This window comes from Carassius carassius, chromosome 1, assembly GCF_963082965.1.
Source record: "Carassius carassius chromosome 1, fCarCar2.1, whole genome shotgun sequence".
Lineage (NCBI taxonomy): Eukaryota > Metazoa > Chordata > Actinopteri > Cypriniformes > Cyprinidae > Carassius > Carassius carassius.
In genome coordinates this window covers 51,604,239-51,624,784 of record NC_081755.1, presented here as the reverse complement: position 1 = coordinate 51,624,784, position 20,546 = coordinate 51,604,239, and the positions used below count along the sequence as shown (strand labels likewise).

The window sequence follows — 20,546 nt, the reverse complement described above, 5'->3', positions numbered from 1 at the left end:
TAAACAAACTACAGCTAGTCCAAAATGCAGCAGCAAGAGTTCTTACTAGAACCAGGAAGTATGACCATATTAGCCCGGTCCTGTCAACACTGCACTGGCTCCCTATCAAGCATGGTATAGATTTTAAAATATTGCTTATTACCTATAAAGCCCTGAATGGTTTAGCACCTCAGTATTTGAATGAGCTCCTTTTACATTATAATCCTCTACGTCCGCTACGTTCTCAAAACTCAGGCAATTTGATAATACCTAGAATATCAAAATCAACTGCGGGCGGCAGATCCTTTTCCTATTTGGCGCCTAAACTCTGGAATAACCTACCTAACATTGTTCGAGAGGCAGACACACTCTTGCAGTTTAAATCTAGATTAAAGATCCATCTCTTTAACCTGGCATACACATAACATACTAATATGCTTTTATTATCCAAATCCGTTAAAGGATTTTTAGGCTGCATTAATTAGGTAAACCGGAACCGGAAACACTTCCCATAACACCCTATGTACTTGGTACATCATTAGAAGAATGGCATCTACGCTAATATTTGTCTGTTTCTCTTTTGTTCCGAGGTCACCCGGATCCAGTACGTATCCAGACCAGATGCTGGATCAGCATCTAGAAAAGGACCTCTTCATCCCTGAAAGACAGCGGAGACCAGGACAACTAGAGCCCCAGATACAGATCCCCTGTAAAGACCTTGTCTCAGAGGAGCACCAGGACAAGACCACAGGAAACAGATGATTCTTCTGCACAATCTGACTTTGCTGCAGCCTGGAATTGAACTACTGGTTTCGTCTGGTCAGAGGAGAACTAGCCCCCCAACTGAGCCTGGTTTCTCCCAAGGTTTTTTTTCTCCATTCTGTCACCGATGGAGTTTCGGTTCCTTGCCGCTGTCGCCTCTGGCTTGCTTAGTTGGGGACACTTCATCTACAGCGATATCGTTGACTTGATTTCAAATAAATGCACAGACACTATTTAATTGAACAGAGATGACATAACTGAATTCAATGATGAACTGCCTTTAACTATCATGTTTTCATTATCGAAACTGTTTTCCTAATGAATGTTGTTCAGTTGCTTTGACGCAATGTATTTTGTTTAAAGCGCTATATAAATATATCAAGCCCCGCGAGTGGGACTTGAGGAAGTGACGTCAGTTGCGTCTGCACAGTGAGACATAGGAAACAGAAATACTGCAAAATAATAATAACGTTACTAAACGAGATGAAAAAAATTTTTACATTTTGTTTTGTCTCGTTTTGGTCAACAAAAATTAAGAGACATTTTTAGCATAGTTTTTATTTTGTAAACCACATTTAGTCTTGTTTTTATTCATCAACAATATTGCATTATTCATTTAATTATAGACATCGTCACATGACCAGTATTTACCTTGCATTTTGTCTCGTTTTCGTCACATGATAAAGGTTCATTTACGACGATATTTAGTCATAATTGCCATTGACGAAACCAACACTAATGCCAACCCACCAAATGAGTATTCAAATAATCAAATATTCTGGTCCAGCCCTACTTGACAGTGATTATTTTTATATTTCATTATTTAATAAAAATGAATGAGCAAAATTCACACACTGTTTCATTGCATTTGTTTAAAATGTATTGTAGTATTTTACAAATCACGTGGGTAGAGTTCTTTCTACTGTGTGGATGACCATCAGCCTCCACCGAAGACCGTTTTTGACCCAGGAAAAACCCTGGACTTCAAACATCATGACCACCAACCCCACTCCCCTCAAATGTTTTTATACTGATCTGCATGACTTCAAAAGGTGTTCATTTTAGACCCCCAAAATATAAAATGTAATTCTGGCTAATTCAGATGACAAAGAAATTGTTCAAAACAAGTTTTAACTTCATTTTGTTTTGATTTTACTATCTAGGATTTTATCTGGATTTCCCCCTTGAGGTTAAAGTGCAATCAGAAACAGCAAGCCAAAAAGATGGCAGGCCCTGCCATTGTAAACAGTGAAAATGTTCTACTAACATTCTACTAATTCTACTACATGCTTACTAAATATTTTTACTATTTTTTTTTCATGGGAGCCGTACTGTAATTCTGATATTTCCTGTGTCTATTTTATATATATCTATATATATCAGTACTATTTCCTATGTTTTCTGATGTACAGGCTAATTTCTGTAATGGTTACGCCCACTTGGGGGCAGAAAATTGTACGGGAAGTAATTCGTGTATAGGAAAAAAAGGGAGAAACTGTTTTCTTACCGTTTCTTCGGTCATTATAAATAACTCTTGTTTAAACGTTCAAGGTAACAGCAGTTAAAGGTTTATCAGGTGAAACCATAGGAAAGGCTACAGGAGCCATCAGGATTTTGTATAATTTTGTAATTTTGTGTTTTGATTAAAATTGCACCCTTTTGACTGACTTCTGTGACGAGTAAGAAAGTTTTTTCCTGTTCCAGGGAAGTTAACATAGGACTTTGCACCTACAGCAAAGTAAGAAAACTTCTCTTTTTAATCTGAAGCGAGCAATATTTTTGTTTTTAACGAGAAGATTATCGAGTGATTCACGCAACATCAAAGACCATAACGTTACTTGGATTTTTACGGACTATCGCGGGATTCGCGGCTGAGATTCTCCGATGCCATTTGGATTACATACACTACGGATGTAGCTGATCGGACTTTAGTGAGCTTTCACAAATTTTTCGGACGTTTTGGGGATATTATTGGACTTTGAATATTGTTGAACTTTGCTGCGTCATGGTCCCGCCATGTTTGCGTCTCCACACAGCATCGCAATAGGGCGATCTCATCTGCTTTCATGATGAACGCAATGCGCGCTTTGAACACGAACATTGATTACTATGGAAACAGAGGAATTGAACACGGCCTCTAAAAGAGTGCCGAAGATGACTGTTAAAGCACAAGAGGAACGGCTTCAACAGTTGTTGGGAACTAGAAGAGCCAAGCTGGGACATTTAACAAGGCAAATGAGAGAAATTGAAACTTTACTTGAGGACTCTGGTAATGTTGACACTGTGTATGATTGCATAAATGGTGAGTTTGCACAGTCCTTTGCTGCATTCCAAGACACTAATTATGTAACCAGAGAACTTATGTCAGATGATGAGGCATATTTAGATCAGTTACATTGGTTCGAACCGAAGTCTCAAGCAGTTAAGCACTTTGCAGACAAGGTTAAAGACTGGGTTGAAAGAGTAAAACTCCAATTCAAAGAGGCAGAGCAATGTGATGCAGAGGTTGAATGTAATGACAGTGCCTCAATGGTTATCTCTTCTTCACAACTGCCTCTCTTTCCAAAAAAATCTCGTAGTCGGGTGGCTTCAGGTGTTTCATCTACAGCTTCTTCTAGACTGAAAATTGAAACTGAAAAGGCAGAGCTGTTGGCATGAGCTAATGCGTTGAAACAGAAACAAGAGCTTGAGAGATAAGAAACTGAGCTTAAAGCAAAGAGGGAAAATTTAGAGCTCCAAACTGCTATTGCTGCGGCTGAAGCCAAACTTCAGGTTTTGTCCATGTATGAACCAGCTCGTAGTGTTTCTGATGCATCTGGTAATGCAGCTAGGGCTGCCACTATTGCAGAAACCCTTAAAGCTACACCTAATCAAGTAGTACGGCCAAAAACATTTTTTCTCGTGAGCTAGCACCTGATACTGATGTAGTTCCAAGAGTCAGTGATGTGCAACATGATTTTGCTAAATCACAACCAACAAGGTCAGATGTGAGAATTCCTTCACATGTTGATACAGGAAGCTTGTTCAACATAATGCAACGTCAAAATGACATTGCTGAGATTTTCATAAAACAGCAGTCTTTATCTACTCTTCCGCCTATGGATACTCCAGTCTTTAGTGGAGACCCGCTTGATTTCACATTCTTTATTCGAGCCTTTGAACATGGAGTAGAGAATAAGACAAAAAATAACAAAGACAGATTGTACTTCTTAGAGCAGTCCACCAAGGGGCAACCAAAGGTTCTGGTATGCAGCTGTCAACACGTGCCTTCTGAAAGGGGCTACAAAGAGGCTAAAAGACTACTCTACCAACATTTTGGCAATGAGTACACAATCGCCACTGCCTATACAGAAAAGGCACTGAACTGGCCAGCTTTAAGGCCTGAGGATAATAAAGCCTTAAATGAGTTTGCTCTTTTCCTTACTGGTTGTTGCAACACTATTGACAGTGTGGAATATGTTGAGGAAATGGACAGTCCAAGCAACATGCGTGCAATTGTATCAATGCTTCCTTTCAAACTGAGAGAAAAATGGAGAGCAGTTGCCTGTGAGCTTCAAGAAAGGACTGGCTTGAGAGCAAGATTCTGTGACTTGGTTAGGTTTGTAGACAAGCAGGCAAAGATTGTTTCGCATCCACTGTTTGGCAATATTCAGGATAACACGATGGCAAAAGACAATCTCAAATTCAAAACAAACAGATCAAGTAACTTACAAGTGAAAGAAAGGAAAACCACATTTGCAACAAGTGTGACACCCGTTCCAGAACCCAAAAAACAAAGAACAAAGGAAAAGGATGTAGCAAAAGCAAGCCATGGAGCCCTCTGCTTATGCTGTAATAAAGACCATGGATTGGACGTTCGCAGCATTCTGAAGCATAAGCCACACAAAGAAAAACTTGACTTTCTGAAATCTAAAGGCTTGTGCTATGGTTGCTTATTACCAGGTCACATGAGCAAAGGTTGTGTGCAAAGACTAAATTGTCAAAAATTCTCATTAAAGCATCCGACCTTTCTTCATCTCCCAGAAAATAAGCCAGTGCTTCCAAAATCTCAAGATGGAGACAGCTCCTTAACTGTCACCGACACTGTCACCAGCGAAACTTGTGGCTGCACTGGGGCTGGTCATTTGGTGTGCTCTTTAGCCATAGTACCAGTTAGAGTTAAGTCCAAAAAAAGTTTTGACTTACGCCTTCTTGGACCCAGGAAGTTCTGCGACATTTTGTACAGAGCAGCTAATGAAGGAATTAAAACTAACTGGCAGGAAAACAAACATCCTGCTGCGTACTATGGGACAGGAAAGGTCTGTTAGTACACATGTTTTCACCGAACTGGAAATAAGTGGACTGAACGAGAATAATTTTGTGGATCTCCCTCAGGTGTTCTCTCAAAAAGAGATTCCAGTTAAAGGAGAAAACATTCCGCAACAGAAGGATGTTAAGAAATGGAAATATCTTGAAGAGGTGCATCTTCCTCAGATCGATGTGGGTATTGGCTTACTAATCGGAACAAATGTACCTAAGATTCTTGAGCCATGGAAGGTCATCAACAGTAGAGGAGATGAGCCTTATGCTGTCAAGACCATCCTGGGCTGGATTGTAAATGGACCTTTGGAGAGAGAGGACATCCAAACTAACCGAAACACAGGATGGACACGGGTGATGGCAAACAGGATTTCAGTGGTAACTTTGGAGAACCTAATCCAACAGCAAATGAGGTATGATTTTCCTGAATGTGAACAAGCTGAAAATTTGGAAATGTCCATTGAGGATAGACAGTTTATGAAGTCTGTATCACAGTCCATAGAGCTTGTTGATGGGCATTACTGCATTGACCTTCCTTTGAAAAAAAGAGATGTAATGTTTCCCAACAACTATGTTGTCGCTTCTCTGTGTTCTCAATTTCTGAAAAGAAAATTCAAAAGAAATTCAGCTTTCTACATGGACTATTGTAGTTTCATGGAGGACATGTTACTCAAAGGTCATGCTGAGAAAATCCCTGCAAGTGAAATTGAAGGAACCCTTGGCAGAATCTGGTACATCCCACACCACGGGGTGTATCACCCACAAAAACACAAACCTCGAGTGGTGTTTGACTGTGCAGCTACCTACCAAGGAAAATCACTCAACTCACAACTGTTGCAAGGACCCAACTTGAGTAATTCTCTTATTGGTGTTCTGGCGAGATTCAGACATAAGCCGATTGCCCTTGCAGCAGACGTAGAAGGGATGTTTCATCAGGTCAGAGTTCCTGCTAAAGATAAAGATCTGTTAAGATTCCTTTGGTGGCCTAAAGGGGACACTGCACAGGAAGTGGAGGAATACAGAATGAGTGTCCACTTATTTGGTGCTACATCCTCCCCAAGTTCTGCAATCTACGCTTTGCAAAGGTGTGCAAAGGACAACAGTGCACAGCATAGATCAGAGGTAATTCAGACAGTCCTTAGGAATTTCTATGTGGATGACTGTTTGACGTCTGTGTGAACAGCAGGGTATTGCTCTAATGCATGACTTAAGGGAGATGTGTGCATCAGGAGGATTTAATTTGACCAAGTGGATGTCCAACAGTTGCACTGTACTTGCATCCATAAGTGAGGAGAGCAAAGCTAAGACAGTGAAGGACTTGGACCTGGAGAAAGACCAAAGTTACCATTAGAAAGAGCTCTAGGGGTTCAGTGGTGTGTTGAGACAGACACTTCAAAGTACTACTACAGGAAAAAGCCTCTTTTCCCTACAGGAAAAGCCTCTTACAAGGAGAGGTATATTGTCCATGGTCAGCTCCATTTATGATCCCCTTGGAATACTTTCTCCAGTTATTCTTCCTGCAAAGCAAATACTGCAGGAGCTTTGTAGAACAAAACATGACTGGGATGACAAGAGTCCAGAAACTCTCAGACATCAGTGGAATCTGTGGCTGGCTAGTCTTCAGAACTTAAATGACTTTCAGGTTGAAAGATGCATGAAGCCACTTAACTTTGGTGAAATCACCTCAGCACAGCTGCATCATTTTGCGGATGCCAGTGAGCTGGGGTTTGGCACAGTGTCATACTTGCTCATGGAGAACCACAGAGGTAACCAACATTGTGCATTTGTTATGGGTAAAGCAAGGGTTGCTCCAGTAAAAACAGTTAACGTGCCACGTGTTGAGCTCACTGCAGCTACAATGGCTGCTAGAATGGGCAATATGCTGAAATCTGAATTGGACTTGATTATTCAGGAGTCTGTATTTTGGACAGACAGTACTTCAGTCCTGAAATATCTCAACAATGAAGGCACACGGTTCCGTACATTTGTGGCCAATAGGGTAACTGCAATCAGAGAGCTCTCAAAGGCGTTGCAATGGAGGTATGTGAATTCTTCTTCCAACCCAGCCGACATTGCCTCAAGAGGACTTACTGTAGATGCTTTCCTTAAAGCAAATTCATGGCTCACAGGTCCATCCTTTCTGACAAAGCCAGAATCAGAGTGGCCAAAAATGCCAAGTCACACCCTTAAGTTATCTGTTAATGATTTGGAAGTTAAGGTAGTCAGCGTAAATGCAGTGTGTGCAGATAATTCTGACTATACTTCTCAGTTCTTTTCACACTACTCAGATTGGTACCGTTTGAAAAGAGCCATTGCAGTTCAAAAGCACTCTGAAGGCACTAATGGAAAAAAGAAATGAGCTGTGCCACAGTCTAATAGACAATTTAGCAGTGAATTCTGAACTTCAAAACTTCAAATCTTCAATGTCAGGGGTTACATTGACTGTAAGTGACATTGGAAAAGCTGAGGAAGAGATCATTTGCTACAGCCAAAAAATCATGTTTCCAGAGGAAATCAAAGCCCTCCAGCAAGGTAAAATTGTAAAACAGCAGTCTCTTGATGAAGAAAGTCTTCAAACGCTCTTATGTGAGGTGGAAGCACTAAGGTGTCCAATGACCCAAACGACTTGTTTTACACATGTTTGCTGTACTTCGAAACCATATTCAGCTGAATTTCTAAATATGATTGAGTCTTTTGACTTTACTCAGTGGGTTTCTGGTCCAACACATATCCATGGCCACATCCTTGATTTGATTTTAACCCATGGTTTCTTTATTTTGAATATAGAAATCAACAGTGCATCTTTCTCTGACCACATGCCTGTACTTTTTACTCTTCCTCTCACTGGACACACACTTAAAAATCCATCGCTGGCACGTTTAACTCGTTGTCTTACCCAACGCTCTAGTGAAGATTTTTCCACAGCCTATCACGATGTAAGTAACTGCCTGGAATCTGTCTCTACCCTGCATAACCTGAATGCTGATGCACATCTTAATCTTTTTAATTCCACCTGCGCAGATATAATGAATTCCATTGCACCTTTGAGGTACAAAAATCACAAGCCTGCACCAGTGCCCTGGCACACTGACACTACACGTACCCTTAGACGGGTATGTAGACAGGCGGAGCGCCAATGGAAAAAGGACTGTCTGCAGGTTTCGTATGAAATCATGCAAAATGCCTATAAGGTGTTTCAGAAAGCTGCAAAGTCTGCAAAATGCAAACATTTTTCTGAACTTATTTCTAATAATTGCCATAAACCTCAAGCTCTCTTTGCTACTATTAACTCTGTTTTAAATCCCTCTGTGCATCCCACCTTAGAGCCCTCTCCACTGCTCTCTGTGACAATTTTGCAAAGTTATTTGTTGATAAGATCACAATTTTAAGATCTCAATCGTCTAACTCAGTGTATACACATGATGTTCCATTATGTTATTCCATCTGGTCTGAGTTTGAGTCGATTGATCTGGACACATGTAATGAAATTGTTGGTCACCTAAAACCCACTATCTGTCCACAGGATATTATTCCACCTTCTTTCCTTAGGCAAATTATGGACACAGTTGGACCAGGCCTGTTACTTTTAATTAACAAATGCCTGTCAACTGGTTCCTTCCCTAACAGTCTGAAAGTTGCTGTGGTGACGCCATATCTATAAAAAAAAATCTCGATCCTTCCACTCTTTCTAACTATCGTCCTATTTCTAATCTTCCTTTTATTTCGAAGATCCTTGAGAGAGTTGTACTGGTTCAACTACAATCATACTTATCCGCAAATTCTCTCCATGAAACATTTCAATCTGGTTTTAAAGCTCTACACAGTACTGAATCTGCTCTTTTAAGAGTGTCAAGTGATATTTTCACTGAAACTGACTCTGGGAAATCAATGGCATTAGTCTTATTAGACTTGAGTTCTGCATTTGACTTAGTTGACCATGAGGTCCTGTTGCGACGTCTGGAGACATCCGTGGGTTTTCGAGGCGTTGTCTTACAGTGGTTCCGCTCTTATCTGAACAATAGATGTTTTAGTGTCCGTATTGGTCATCAATCCTCCACTAGTGTACCTCTGAACTGCGGAGTCCCACAGGGATCAATCCTTGGCCCCATATTGTTTATTCTGTATCTGTTACCTCTGGCTTCCATCTTTAAAAAATATGAAGTATCCTTCCATTTGTATGATGACGATACTCAGATTTATTTTCCTTTAAAACAAAATGATAAAAATGGTCTACAACCCTTGTTTGCCTGTTTAAGTGATCTTAAACTTTGGCTTTCAAGTAACTTTTTAAACCTAAACGAAAATAAAACCGAAATAATTATCTTCGGGCCCAAGGAAAACTGTGTGTTTGATGTTGAGCGTGGTTCTCTCGCACCGTATGAAACCCACTGCGCAAGAAATCTGGGCTTTCTGTTTGACCACAACTTAAAGTTTGAGAAACAGATCAGTGCTGTTGTAAAGTCATGCTTTTTTCAGCTTCGTCAACTCTCTAAAGTGAAACCGTTTTTAACTCAGAGTAATCTTCAAATAGTGACTCACGCATTCGTAACATCACGACTAGACTACTGTAATTCACTTTACTTTGGTCTATCTCAGTCTTCTCTCTCTCGCCTACAGCTAGTGCAAAGCGCAGCAGCTAGACTCCTCACTGGGACACGCAAGTATGAGTCGATCACCCCTATCTTATTCAAACTCCCTTGGCTACCTGTTAAATTCAGAATTGATTTTAAAATTTTACTTTTTGTGTACAAAGCTCTTAACAATTTGGCCCCTCAGTACCTGACTGATCTGCTCTGTCCATACACTCCTTCTCGTACTTTGAGATCCAGCGATCACTGTCTTGTCATCGTGCCTAGATCCAGGCTTAAAAAACGAGGCAACCTACTTTTGTCCTGTACTGCTTTGCATTTTATTCCCTGCTATGCACAGCACTTTGGTCAGCCTTGGTTGTTTTTAAATGTGCTTTGTAAATAAATATTGTATTGTATTGTATTGTAAATGGGGCAAAAACAGCCACGAACAGTAAATGATGGAGAAACTATTAAAATCTAATGCTGCACAAAAACTAAAAATGCATCAAAGCCAATGTTGCTACTAGTCTTTGACATGCCCAAGACTGTTATAAAAGTAAAAAAAAATCCAACCACAATTACTTTTATATTGAAAATAAGTCATTTTGTTTGCCCCCCCCCCCAAAAAAAATCAATGCCATCATTTTTTTAAAAACATTTGGTAGTTTTGATCAGGACTGAAGCTGATTTAACAGATGAAAAAAAAAAAGAATCTGATACATTTTACAGCAGTTTAATTGAGTGGATGTTTTCATCCGGAACATAATGAAAGGGTAGTGAATTTGAACAATGCACAAGGGTTAATACATATTTTTCTGCATTTACTTGTCTGAGTAAGAAGCCAATCTTACCCACTCCGTCTTTCTCAGCTCAAGTGGGCGTCTCTCAGGTAGACCATCATGAACGTCAAGGCAGATGCATGTAACACTACATCTAACATTTAAAACCTTACAGTAAATTTATACTTACAGGTACTTCTGATGGGAGACAGGAAAATCCAGTCTTGAGTACTGTAACTAATCAATGTACATGTATGTTATTTATTAATTTAAATAAGTTGCAAAATGCATCATTTCATTCATCAATGCTACATACCAAATTAAATTATCTTATGTATTGCAGCTGTAGAAAGGGCAATTCTGGAAACACTAGAGAAAATGGAGATGAAGATCAACCATCTGACTTCACTGGTCCAGTCTCTAGTGGGGAACAGGCGTATTGTACCCCAAATGCAATTGGCTGAAGAGGAAGAGGGTGGTGTCTTTCCTCTAGTATCTACTGCAGACCTAGATAGACTGGAACAAAGACTGGCAGACAGAGGGTTTATGCAGATAATTGTAAGATAACTGAAACGGTCAAACCTACAACTACTGACAAAATGTAAACAAACTGTTTGTGTGCTAACATGTGTGTGCATGTTTACACACACTACCAGTCAAAAGCATGGAATGATTAACTTGAAATGTTGCTGAAAGAAGTCTCTAATGTGCACTTCATTTACTCTCTAATGTATAAAACTATTAATGAAAAATAATAAGCTGTTATTTTAAAATATTTTTATATACTCATTAATCCAGCCTCCAGTGTCACATGACCCTTCAAAAATCATTAGAATATGCTTATCAGTTAATAGCAATTATTAATGGCAGTTATTAATAATGGTTTATCTTATCTTAAATCTTATCATTGTTCATTATCATCAAAAACAGTTTTTGCTACTCATATTTTATGAAAGCCATAATTTAAGGAATCTTTAAAAATTTGAAATACAACTGATTTGCAGTGGTTAAAATCAGATGTTATGTTGGCGTGTTATAGTAGATGCATTTGAAAGTTTTGTTATAATCCTACTCTGTGCGGTCATCACCGGTATATTAAAACATATATGTCACTAGTTAAAATTGCTTCTTTCTCTGGATTTAAACATTCTTCGAAACATTTGGAATAATGTAAGTACACAACACTGTTCGAACAGTGCACCATGGTTTACACAAAAACTTGAAACGGTACAACCATTTTCACCTTTAATAATAATAAATGTTTCTTGAGAGGCAAATCAGCATATAGATTCGATCATATCCTGCTGAGAAAATTCAGCTTTGCATCACAAAAATAAGTTATATTTTAAAATAGTTAAATATAGTTCCTATAAATAGTTTCATAATATTAAATTATACTGCATTCTCAATTAAATGCATCTTTGGTGAACATAAGAGGCTTCTTTAAAAAAAACAAAAAAAAAAAACAATACAAAATCTTAATTGTTCCAATCTTTTAACTGGATGTGTATAGAATACAGGTCAATTTAATGCTAAAATACTACTTCAAAGTGTACCTGTTGAAGGTGAACCGATTATCCATCAGTGGCGGGCCAAGCATGAAGAAAACCGTATGGAGGATTTGCTCCAAGGTGTTCTCCACTGACGTCGCCTGGCAGTTGAACTGGTGCGGGAGGGGAGACAAGAGAGGGATCCAAAAATCACAAATCGGAGCACTCCTAATAGGTAAGTTCAATAATGTTACACAAATACAAACAATAGAATTAATGGCGAGCTGTCAGAACAACTAAAAATAATGCATAACCGGTTTCAAATTGGTTAAACATAATCTGACGTGGCATCAGCCATTATTAAAAATATTTAGAAAAAAATAACTTAAATTAGACTTAACATCAGTTAAGCCCTTTAGAAATCCATTTGCACAACCAATACGCACGCGAATCAACTTGGTATACTCGCTGATTAACAAACAGGTCATCATACACAACGTCATTTGGAAGTTATTATAAAACCGATCGCTGGCACAACATGATTAGTTATAAAATGTACACGTACCTTGAGCTAATCTTCTCTTGCGACTAATCTAGACGTGTATTCTGCACAGCATGGCACATGGTTAGGTTGAATAACGCGGGAAGAGCTTTGAGGTATGCACCCTAAATCACGTGCATAGTTCTCGTGCGTCTCCTTGTTTTTTGGATGTTGGCGTCGAACCAGCAGCTAAAATTATTTGTTCTTTATGCTATTTAGATAACTTTGTCCAATTTATTCAGACGAACCAGATAAAGAAAAAATATCTAACGTCCATGTCAATGGAAGTATTTTTTAAAATTTTTGTAATTGTTTCTTTTAACATACAGCTTCAGCTATGAGGAACCCCGTCTTTCGGTCTCCAACCGAAGCAGACGCGGAAACATTTATTAAAGATTTCCTACGCATGGCCCCAGAGAGGATTAATTTTTTTTTTGAATGCCTGTATATATGTTACAAATAGTGTATTGTTGTTTGCATATGTAACATAGTTAAAAAGGTTCAGGTTAAATCCTACTAAATGTGAGTATAGTGCCACCTACTGTCACAAAGTGTACCTGCAGCAAATGTTAGTAATGACGAAGGATTATGGGTAATCCTCAGAGCAATGGAGGATTTCCCTTGAGGTAACGTGTCTATGAATGTCCGTGGACTAAACAATGTTAACTCACTTGAAAAGCATGTAAAAGTTAAGCTAGATTTCTTTTGGTTGTATAAGGTGTTGTTGATTAATTTCGCCATGTTTTTATAAAGTCAACCATCTGGTTATGTGTTTTATAGCCGATAGAAAGTCTCTCAAGTATAGCTAGCTAACTTTAAAATGATGCCGTCTTTCCAGACAGAGCATGCGCTGTTTATCCACATGAGATGACTACTCAACACTGTTTTCCTTTGTCATAAATGCAGGTATGTTACCATAAGTTGATATAAAGTGTTGTAATGTTTGAACATATAATTGAGGTATTTTATGCTGTTTGTCTGCCTCTGGTAAGTTGAATTGTAACGAAGTTACATGATTGTTTACACATAACTGACTGTTAACATAAAATGGAAAGGTAACTAGGAAATCTGTGTAATTACATTTTGTGTGTGTTTCCTCCTTGCAAGATTAAGAGGGATAATTTGATGTGTTTTAATTATTTTGTTTATGTGAGTTTAAATTCACTATACGATCAATATGTCAAACTGTATTTTAATTTTGTGTAGAGCTTTAAGAGTAGTACTTATGGGTAGTCCTCAGAGCAATGGAGGATTTCCCTTGAGACAGAGCATGCGCTATTTATCCACATGAGATGACTACTCAACACTGTTTTCTGTTGTCATAAATGCAGATGTGAATAAACCTTCTGTTACCACAAACCTGACGGTGTCTGAGAGAGTATATCAGGCAGAAGACATAACACAGAGGTTACATTGGTGCCGTGACTCGTCCATGACTACGCCGGACCGGGACTTATGTCTTCTTGCCGCTGCATCGTAGTGGAACTGCACTTCCTCCATCAGTGTATTTGACTGGCAGGTTTATTTAGTTATTAACAGCCATTTTACTTCAAACTGTCATTTTGTTTAAGTAAGGGTTCCAGTATGAGTTTCAGTAAATTAACTACCTCTGAAATGACTCCTCTAGGTATTGGTAGAGGTAGAGGACTACATAGCACACCTGTTCCATTCTCACTGGGTGACCGTCTAGGGGGGCATAGGACATATTTTGGTGAGGATTCTGTCCACAGTCCTTTTAGACATAGGGATATAGTGGCACCCGAAAATCAGCCTATGATTGAGTTACAATCACCACAGTGCACTAGTACATCAGTTCCTGAACCTCCCTCTGATGATGTGAGACTGGTTGACCAAATGAGCACCATTGTGCAGCAGATAGGGAAGCAGCTAGCTGATAGCATTATGTCACACCTGAACACATCTAGCCCTACAGCTACTGTGCAGGCAAGTCCTGAAGAAACATTGAATACAAAAGCACCTTCCCACATTAACACGCTAGATCTATCCCAAGTCCAGTTGATCACTCGGGGAGAAGTCAAAGACCCACCCGTTTTCCGAGGAGAGAGTTCAGATGCACTGGCTGTCGATGAATGGGAGGAATTAATGAAGAATTATGTAAGAAAAAGCAATGTTCAGCTGGAAAATCAAGCTGAGGAAATTATTGTCCACCTGAGAGGCAGAGCAAAGGATGTAGTGAGATTTGGAATAAGAAATGGTGAAATTGATGTCCATAATAACCCATAGGCCATCTACGGACTCCTGCGCAAACATTTTGGCTCAAGCCATTGCTCCTCAATGCCCCTAGCTGACTTTTATTCTACCTTGCCAAATGACCAAGAGGACCCCTACGAGTACTGGCTTAGACTGAACAGAGCTGATGATGATGCTGCTAGATGCCTTAGAGAGCAGGGTAAAACGTTTGACAACCCTAGTGTTGAATTCACACGTATGTTCGTCAGACACTGCCCCAGTAGAGATTTAGCTCTTACCTTTAGATCAAAGACAATTGATAAGTGGTCAGCTCGTGAGGTTCAGGAAGTGTTAGATGAATACCACCTAGAGAAGGGACTCAGGTCTTCTACTGAAAGGAGTAGACAAATCAGCATGAATAAAGTCGAGGTTAGCCCTAACACTCCATTAGTTTCAGACATCCCAGAACAGAAACCTGCTATAAGTCAAGACACCTCCACTCTAGAGAGGTTGATTGGAATGTTAGAGAAAGTGTTGCTTCAGGGACAAGGTTATGCTCAAGCCAATAAAAAGCCCTATACTAACAGGAGACTTCCACAGATTGAGGGCTTAAGAGACGTGCCATGTTCCATATGTAATGACAGCTCACACTCTGCCCTCACACACTGTCAGGAGAACAGACTTTGTTTCCTGTGTCACTTACCTGGCCATTCAAGACGCAACTGCCCGGAGGGTAGACGTCCTCCTCAACATTTTCAGCAGGGAAACTGAATGATCTGCGCACAGGGGAGGACAGCGCACTCACCTCTCGTGTGTCCATCCATTTTGTGAAAAGGAGTGATCCCTGTCTGATCCACCTTATTGATCCTCGTGGAGATTTCCTTGCCAGTGCATTCACTTTGGTTTTTGGGACACCAATTCTTGTGTCCCTGATGGTTCCACAAGCTCCAAACCCCAGGTTATAAAGGTACTGGACTGGTATAAAAATTATCACAGTAAATGGGATATACAGAGCCCAAGAGCTCCTTTCTGACCAGCGACATCACAGTATCAAATAAAAGTCCCTTCCCACTTACAACACTGGCCCTCCCGGTGTAAATGTTGAAATCCACTGTGTAGCCACTGTTTTGCTAGTACTTTACAGACAGACCCGAACACAGTCATCCTTTAACTGTCGACATCTGTATTTTCACCTTTTACCCCTGCCTCTGGACACACCCCTTTAAAGCATCCATGCATAACAACACATCTCTCCCCAAAAGAGAGAAAAAATACAAATAAAATAAAAATATATGTATAAAGAAATTAATTTTTAGAACACTTATTCTTTGGTATTGCGTAGTAAGTCTCATCAACAGCAACAACAATATTCAAATGCGATATAACTTTGAATTACTATTAACTGATCTCGTCACGCCTTGTGACGACATCACAGGCATCAAACCTTGGGGTCATAGTGCACAGAAAATGATTACGTCAATGAGTCATAGGGAAACGTAAGTAAGTATCAGGGGGGCAGGGTTTCATATTTTATTGAAGCATCCCTGGGCGCCCCTATTGGCTAGCGGAGCCCCACATTCCATTGACTCCCATTAATTTTGGCGTCACTTTGACAGAGAATAACTTTACATCTGAGGCATTTAAAGACTCAATTTGTCCATTCATTATTTCTAAAGAAACATGAAAATTTATAAAAGGCTCCATTACCTTGTATCTTACGTTACAGTCCCAAAGAAGCAGTTTTTGTTAAAAATAGGCTAATGATTGCGTCATAACCAGCGACTCTCTGTTGCACAGTAGAGAAATTACCGTATGGACAGGAGGAGAAGCTCGCTGGCAATCTTTTACTGTCTATGAGGCAATCGGGGGGACGTGGAGGCATAAAGTCAAGGGAGAATGTGTTTTTTGTTGCAAACACATATTATTCAATATGTTGAGACTGGTAAGAATGTGAAAACAACGCAACAGGAGCACGATGTAGGCTAAATTTGAACGTGTAGCGACTCTGAGGAGTCTTGTGCTATGCATTTAGTTTAATTTTATATTGGCTTTTAAACAGAGACACGCAAATGGGAGAGCTGCCGTTATAGGGTTAACTTGACATTCAGCAACAGTTCTTTGTACAAACATAGAAACAATCGCACAAACGCATAAAAGCTCATAAAATCGTCTGAATGATTTCATCATGTTTTCCTCACACGCTCACTGCTGTACTAATGTTTATTTCATTAGAAAGACGCAAGACAAGACGCACAAGTAGCACTGAACCCGATTAAAAAAAACACAGAAATAAGCCTGTAAAGTGTGGCTTAAACAAACTATATAAAGTGTATTTGATAGTAGTGTTAAAACGAGAAATACAGCGAGCTGCTCCTCTCCTCAGGTTGCCCATGCTGTTGGTTATTGGCGGGTTTTGTGTTTAGTTTTTTTGTCGCTGAGTGTTTGAATCTGGTTTGAATAAAGATCTGTTGCCACCTGCTGGACGCTCCGTGGATTTTCATTCCCCTGAGATTTTACTTTTTCTTATTTTTATACTTCTATTTTTAGTTTACCTTTCTTTATTGTAGCTACGTCATATTTGCACAAACAGCTGCACAAATTTTTTTGCAATCACTGTAGTTAGTAGAACACCAAACTATATATAGAAATGTTGGTATTGTTATAGGAGTTAGCGTTTTTGTATTGTTGATATTTTATCTGTGTCACATTGTGAGAAATAACAGTATCTTTCATTCAAACACTTGTAGGTTTTTATCATATCCCGACTTAAATAATCAGTTTCTATCAGCAAACACTCAGAATAAAGAGAGATGATCTGCATGTGTTATTGATGAGTGTTGATCGTCTGAGGCTCATCAATATTAACAGAGCTGTATATCATGTCAGTTGAAGAACAGGGATGATCTTCACATATTTTTAAGCGGGGTGTGATGATGATGATGGCTGATTTCAGTGAGAGGATGAAGATCTTGGTGAAGACTCTGGTGAACTGCTTGTGCAAGGACCTCAATTTACAAAAGAAAACCCTTTCATTCAGCCAGATATTTGTAAGAGGTTTCTGTCACGTAGTACAACAGATGAAGAAGGGACAGTGTTTATTATCTCAAAAATGCTTGTGGCAGCAGAACTTTAAAAACAAGAACTGTGGAAGATTTTTATTAGTAAGATTTTAATTAAACAAGTATATAATCAATGTGAATCTAGCCATTTTAGTTGCTAGTTATTACTCCATTATAACCTTATAGGTAATAGAAAGCTACGTGCTGGAATGTACAAAACTGAGGAGAAACATATGGTCAGACATACATACAGGGCCTTTGTTTAGAATAAATCAAACAGGGGGCCTCTCCTCTCTAGGGAGGTATTAAAATTGTAATCATAAGGAAAAGTTTGACTATGTGGAACCGCCCCATTTAGTGTATATAAGGAGATACCAAATAACATTCGGGAGATCTCCTTGCAAGGACTCTCGGCTTTATTTTCTGTAAAATAAAGTCTTTTCTTCTGAGAGAAAAATCCCTGACTGAGTGTGATTCTTCGGAGAACTGGCAGACGACACCACATATTTGGCACCCCAGATGGGACTGGAAAAGAGCAGCAGAGTGGACAACCGCTTTTGAGCTGACCGATGATCAACACAAACGGGTGGCCACCATGAAATAAGGTAAGCATTTTTGCTTATAAAATTCGTTTGTGTTGGTTGAGGTCAGTTCTGAGTGGTAAGGACACTTAAAATCTGCTCTTCCAAATTTAGAAAAATATTAGGATATCTAAATTGAAAAAGGGGTTTTACTCCAGAAGAAATAACTGCATGCAAGTATTTGGTTTATTAATAGGAAAGCCTTGGAAGGTAACCTTGATTTAAAACAAAGATGGTGTAGGCAGAAAGACATTGTATGCAATGGTCTGTGTTTATTGGAGAGCTGGGCCTAGGAAGGACAGTGATAAACGGAGAAGCAGATTAGTTAAGGATTCGCGAGGAAAAGCCCCACGGATACCGCTTTGAGAAAGTATAAAGTGAAAAGTCTCAAAGGTCTGAACGGGTGGGCCCTTAAGGATGCTCTAGGAAGAGCGGTGTTTTGTTGTGTGGATGTAACTGTGTCCGGACGAATGAATGTGTGAACAATGATGAATGTATGAACAAATAAATTCCGTATTGGGTGGGTAAGGGTTGAGAACCGTTCCTGGACCGTCACTTCGGTGTGACTTGGCAGAATTGGACTCAACCCAGATCCACTTGAGAGGGATGAATGTATGATGAGCCTTGATAATAAAAGGACAATTAATGACTGATTATCCCTTAGATAAAGGGAAAAAGTATGCAAGAATAAGCACTCTGGCTCAATAAAGAGTGTAGAAAGTGTGAATGAGTTTAGGAAAATAGTATCAATAAAATTTGAATCAAGATATATAATAGGTTTTTGCATTTGGATGCTTGTGTGAAAGGGGAGAAAATTATTTGAGCCCAGTGCAGTGGGAGTGGGAGCAAGGGATGAAGTGTCTACATTAAAGTTGAATTACAGGGGTGGACAAAAAAGGAAAGAGAAGTAAAAAAATAAAGAATTATGGTTAGAAATTGTTATCTAAAAAGTGATAATAAAATAGAGCAAATAAAATAGACAGTCAAATAATATAAAAAAGTGTAAATGCACGAGACAAAATAAAAAACTAAATTCAAAGAGGTATGACACACAATAAAGAATAAAAAGTAGGGTGAAATTGGTAAAGGAAAAATAGTTAAATTAAGTGAAAGGGAAAAGAAGAGATTGTAACCAAGTTACTATATAAAACTAAAAAGTTGATTTTTGAGGGTAATAATATAAAGATATGGCAGCCACACCAGTGGAAATAATTGGATTAAAATATCCACTGTGTAAAGAGCAAATAAACAAAATCTCAAAAAAATGGCAGAAAAGAACAAAAAATATGATGACAAAATGGCCAAAGGAAGGGACATTTGATGTGGCATTGTGAGAGGAAATGGAAACTCTGATAAAAAAACTATAAAACTAAAAGCATCAATATGAAAAGAGAAAAAAGAGAAGCAAAGAGGGAAAAAGAGAAAGAAGTAATTGCCCTGTTTAAAAAAGAAGGTGAGGATATGTTGAAAAGTCTAAAACAGGCTAGGAAAATCCTGAAGGGGGCAGAGAAAGATAACATGAGAAAAGAAAAGTTATTTTCAGAGCCTCCCCCCTATTTGCCAGTACAAGGAGAGTTCCCAATACTCAAGGGAACAGTGGAAGTAACAGGAGAACTAGAGTTAGAAGGGCAGATAGAGATGGATGATAGAGAGGAACAAGCTGTAAAAACACAGAGGCAACCCAGAAAGGAAGTTGTAGAAAGTTTGCATCTTGATTGTTACAGGCAAGCACATACAGCATTAGAAAAAATGAAAGCTAATCAGGTAGATAAAACCTGGTTTGAGGAAGGATTAGAAAAAAAGAGGAGGAAAGAAAGCGATATTGTAGCACAAGTACAAGCTATGGAAGAAGAAATGGAAGAGAAAATTAGAGAATCAGGGAAAAAGATACAAGAGGTAAATAAGTTGGAGAGAGGAAAGAGTAAGTTATTCTATGGTAGTGAGGATGAGAATCAGGCAGAGGAGTTATTTGATAACGGTCTGGGCTTCACAGGACCTTGAGGGGCTTGTCACTCACCTTCCTGATATAAATGAGGGCGCGGGCAAATTTATTCGAATGTTTGAGGACGAAACAACAGGAAAGCTATTGTCAGTAGGTCATGTCAAAGCTCTACTGGCTAGAATTATTGGAGGGACAAAGATGGATGAAATTCTTCTTACAACGACTCTAAACAGAGCAGTGAACTCTCATAATATGGATGGGATTGTTTTTGATGCATTCCGCCCAGCAGTATGGCAGGCATTGCGTGCGGAGTATCCGATCAGACTGAATCCTAAATCACTGAAGGGAGAAGA

At 39.1% G+C, this 20,546-nt stretch overlaps 2 protein-coding genes and 1 long non-coding RNA gene across 5 annotated transcripts in view; 2 read left to right on the top strand and 1 right to left on the bottom strand.

The window, feature by feature from the left end:
* The window catches only part of LOC132144237 (uncharacterized), a 36,207-nt gene extending 29,816 nt beyond the window's left edge, over positions 1-6,391 (top strand). Inside the window, exons 11-14 of the mRNA XM_059555049.1 lie at positions 4,765-4,892; positions 5,116-5,453; positions 5,649-6,125; positions 6,304-6,391. Coding sequence (XP_059411032.1) covers positions 4,765-4,892; positions 5,116-5,453; positions 5,649-6,125; positions 6,304-6,391 — 1,031 coding nt within the window. The remainder of the gene's footprint in view (positions 1-4,764; positions 4,893-5,115; positions 5,454-5,648; positions 6,126-6,303) is intronic.
* The window catches only part of LOC132156835 (gastrula zinc finger protein XlCGF57.1-like), a 295,441-nt gene that overhangs the window by 254,529 nt on the left and 20,366 nt on the right, over positions 1-20,546 (top strand). The gene's annotated exons all lie outside the window — the stretch shown is intronic.
* On the bottom strand, positions 10,581-12,678 carry LOC132100133 (uncharacterized). 2 transcript variants are annotated; one of them, XR_009423094.1, is made up of 4 exons: positions 12,446-12,678; positions 11,947-12,053; positions 10,707-10,918; positions 10,581-10,621 (listed from the first exon to the last, which is right to left on the bottom strand). It is a non-coding gene; the product is annotated as an uncharacterized LOC132100133 (long non-coding RNA). The 2 variants fall into 2 exon arrangements; XR_009423100.1 differs by having other exon boundaries at positions 10,707-10,906.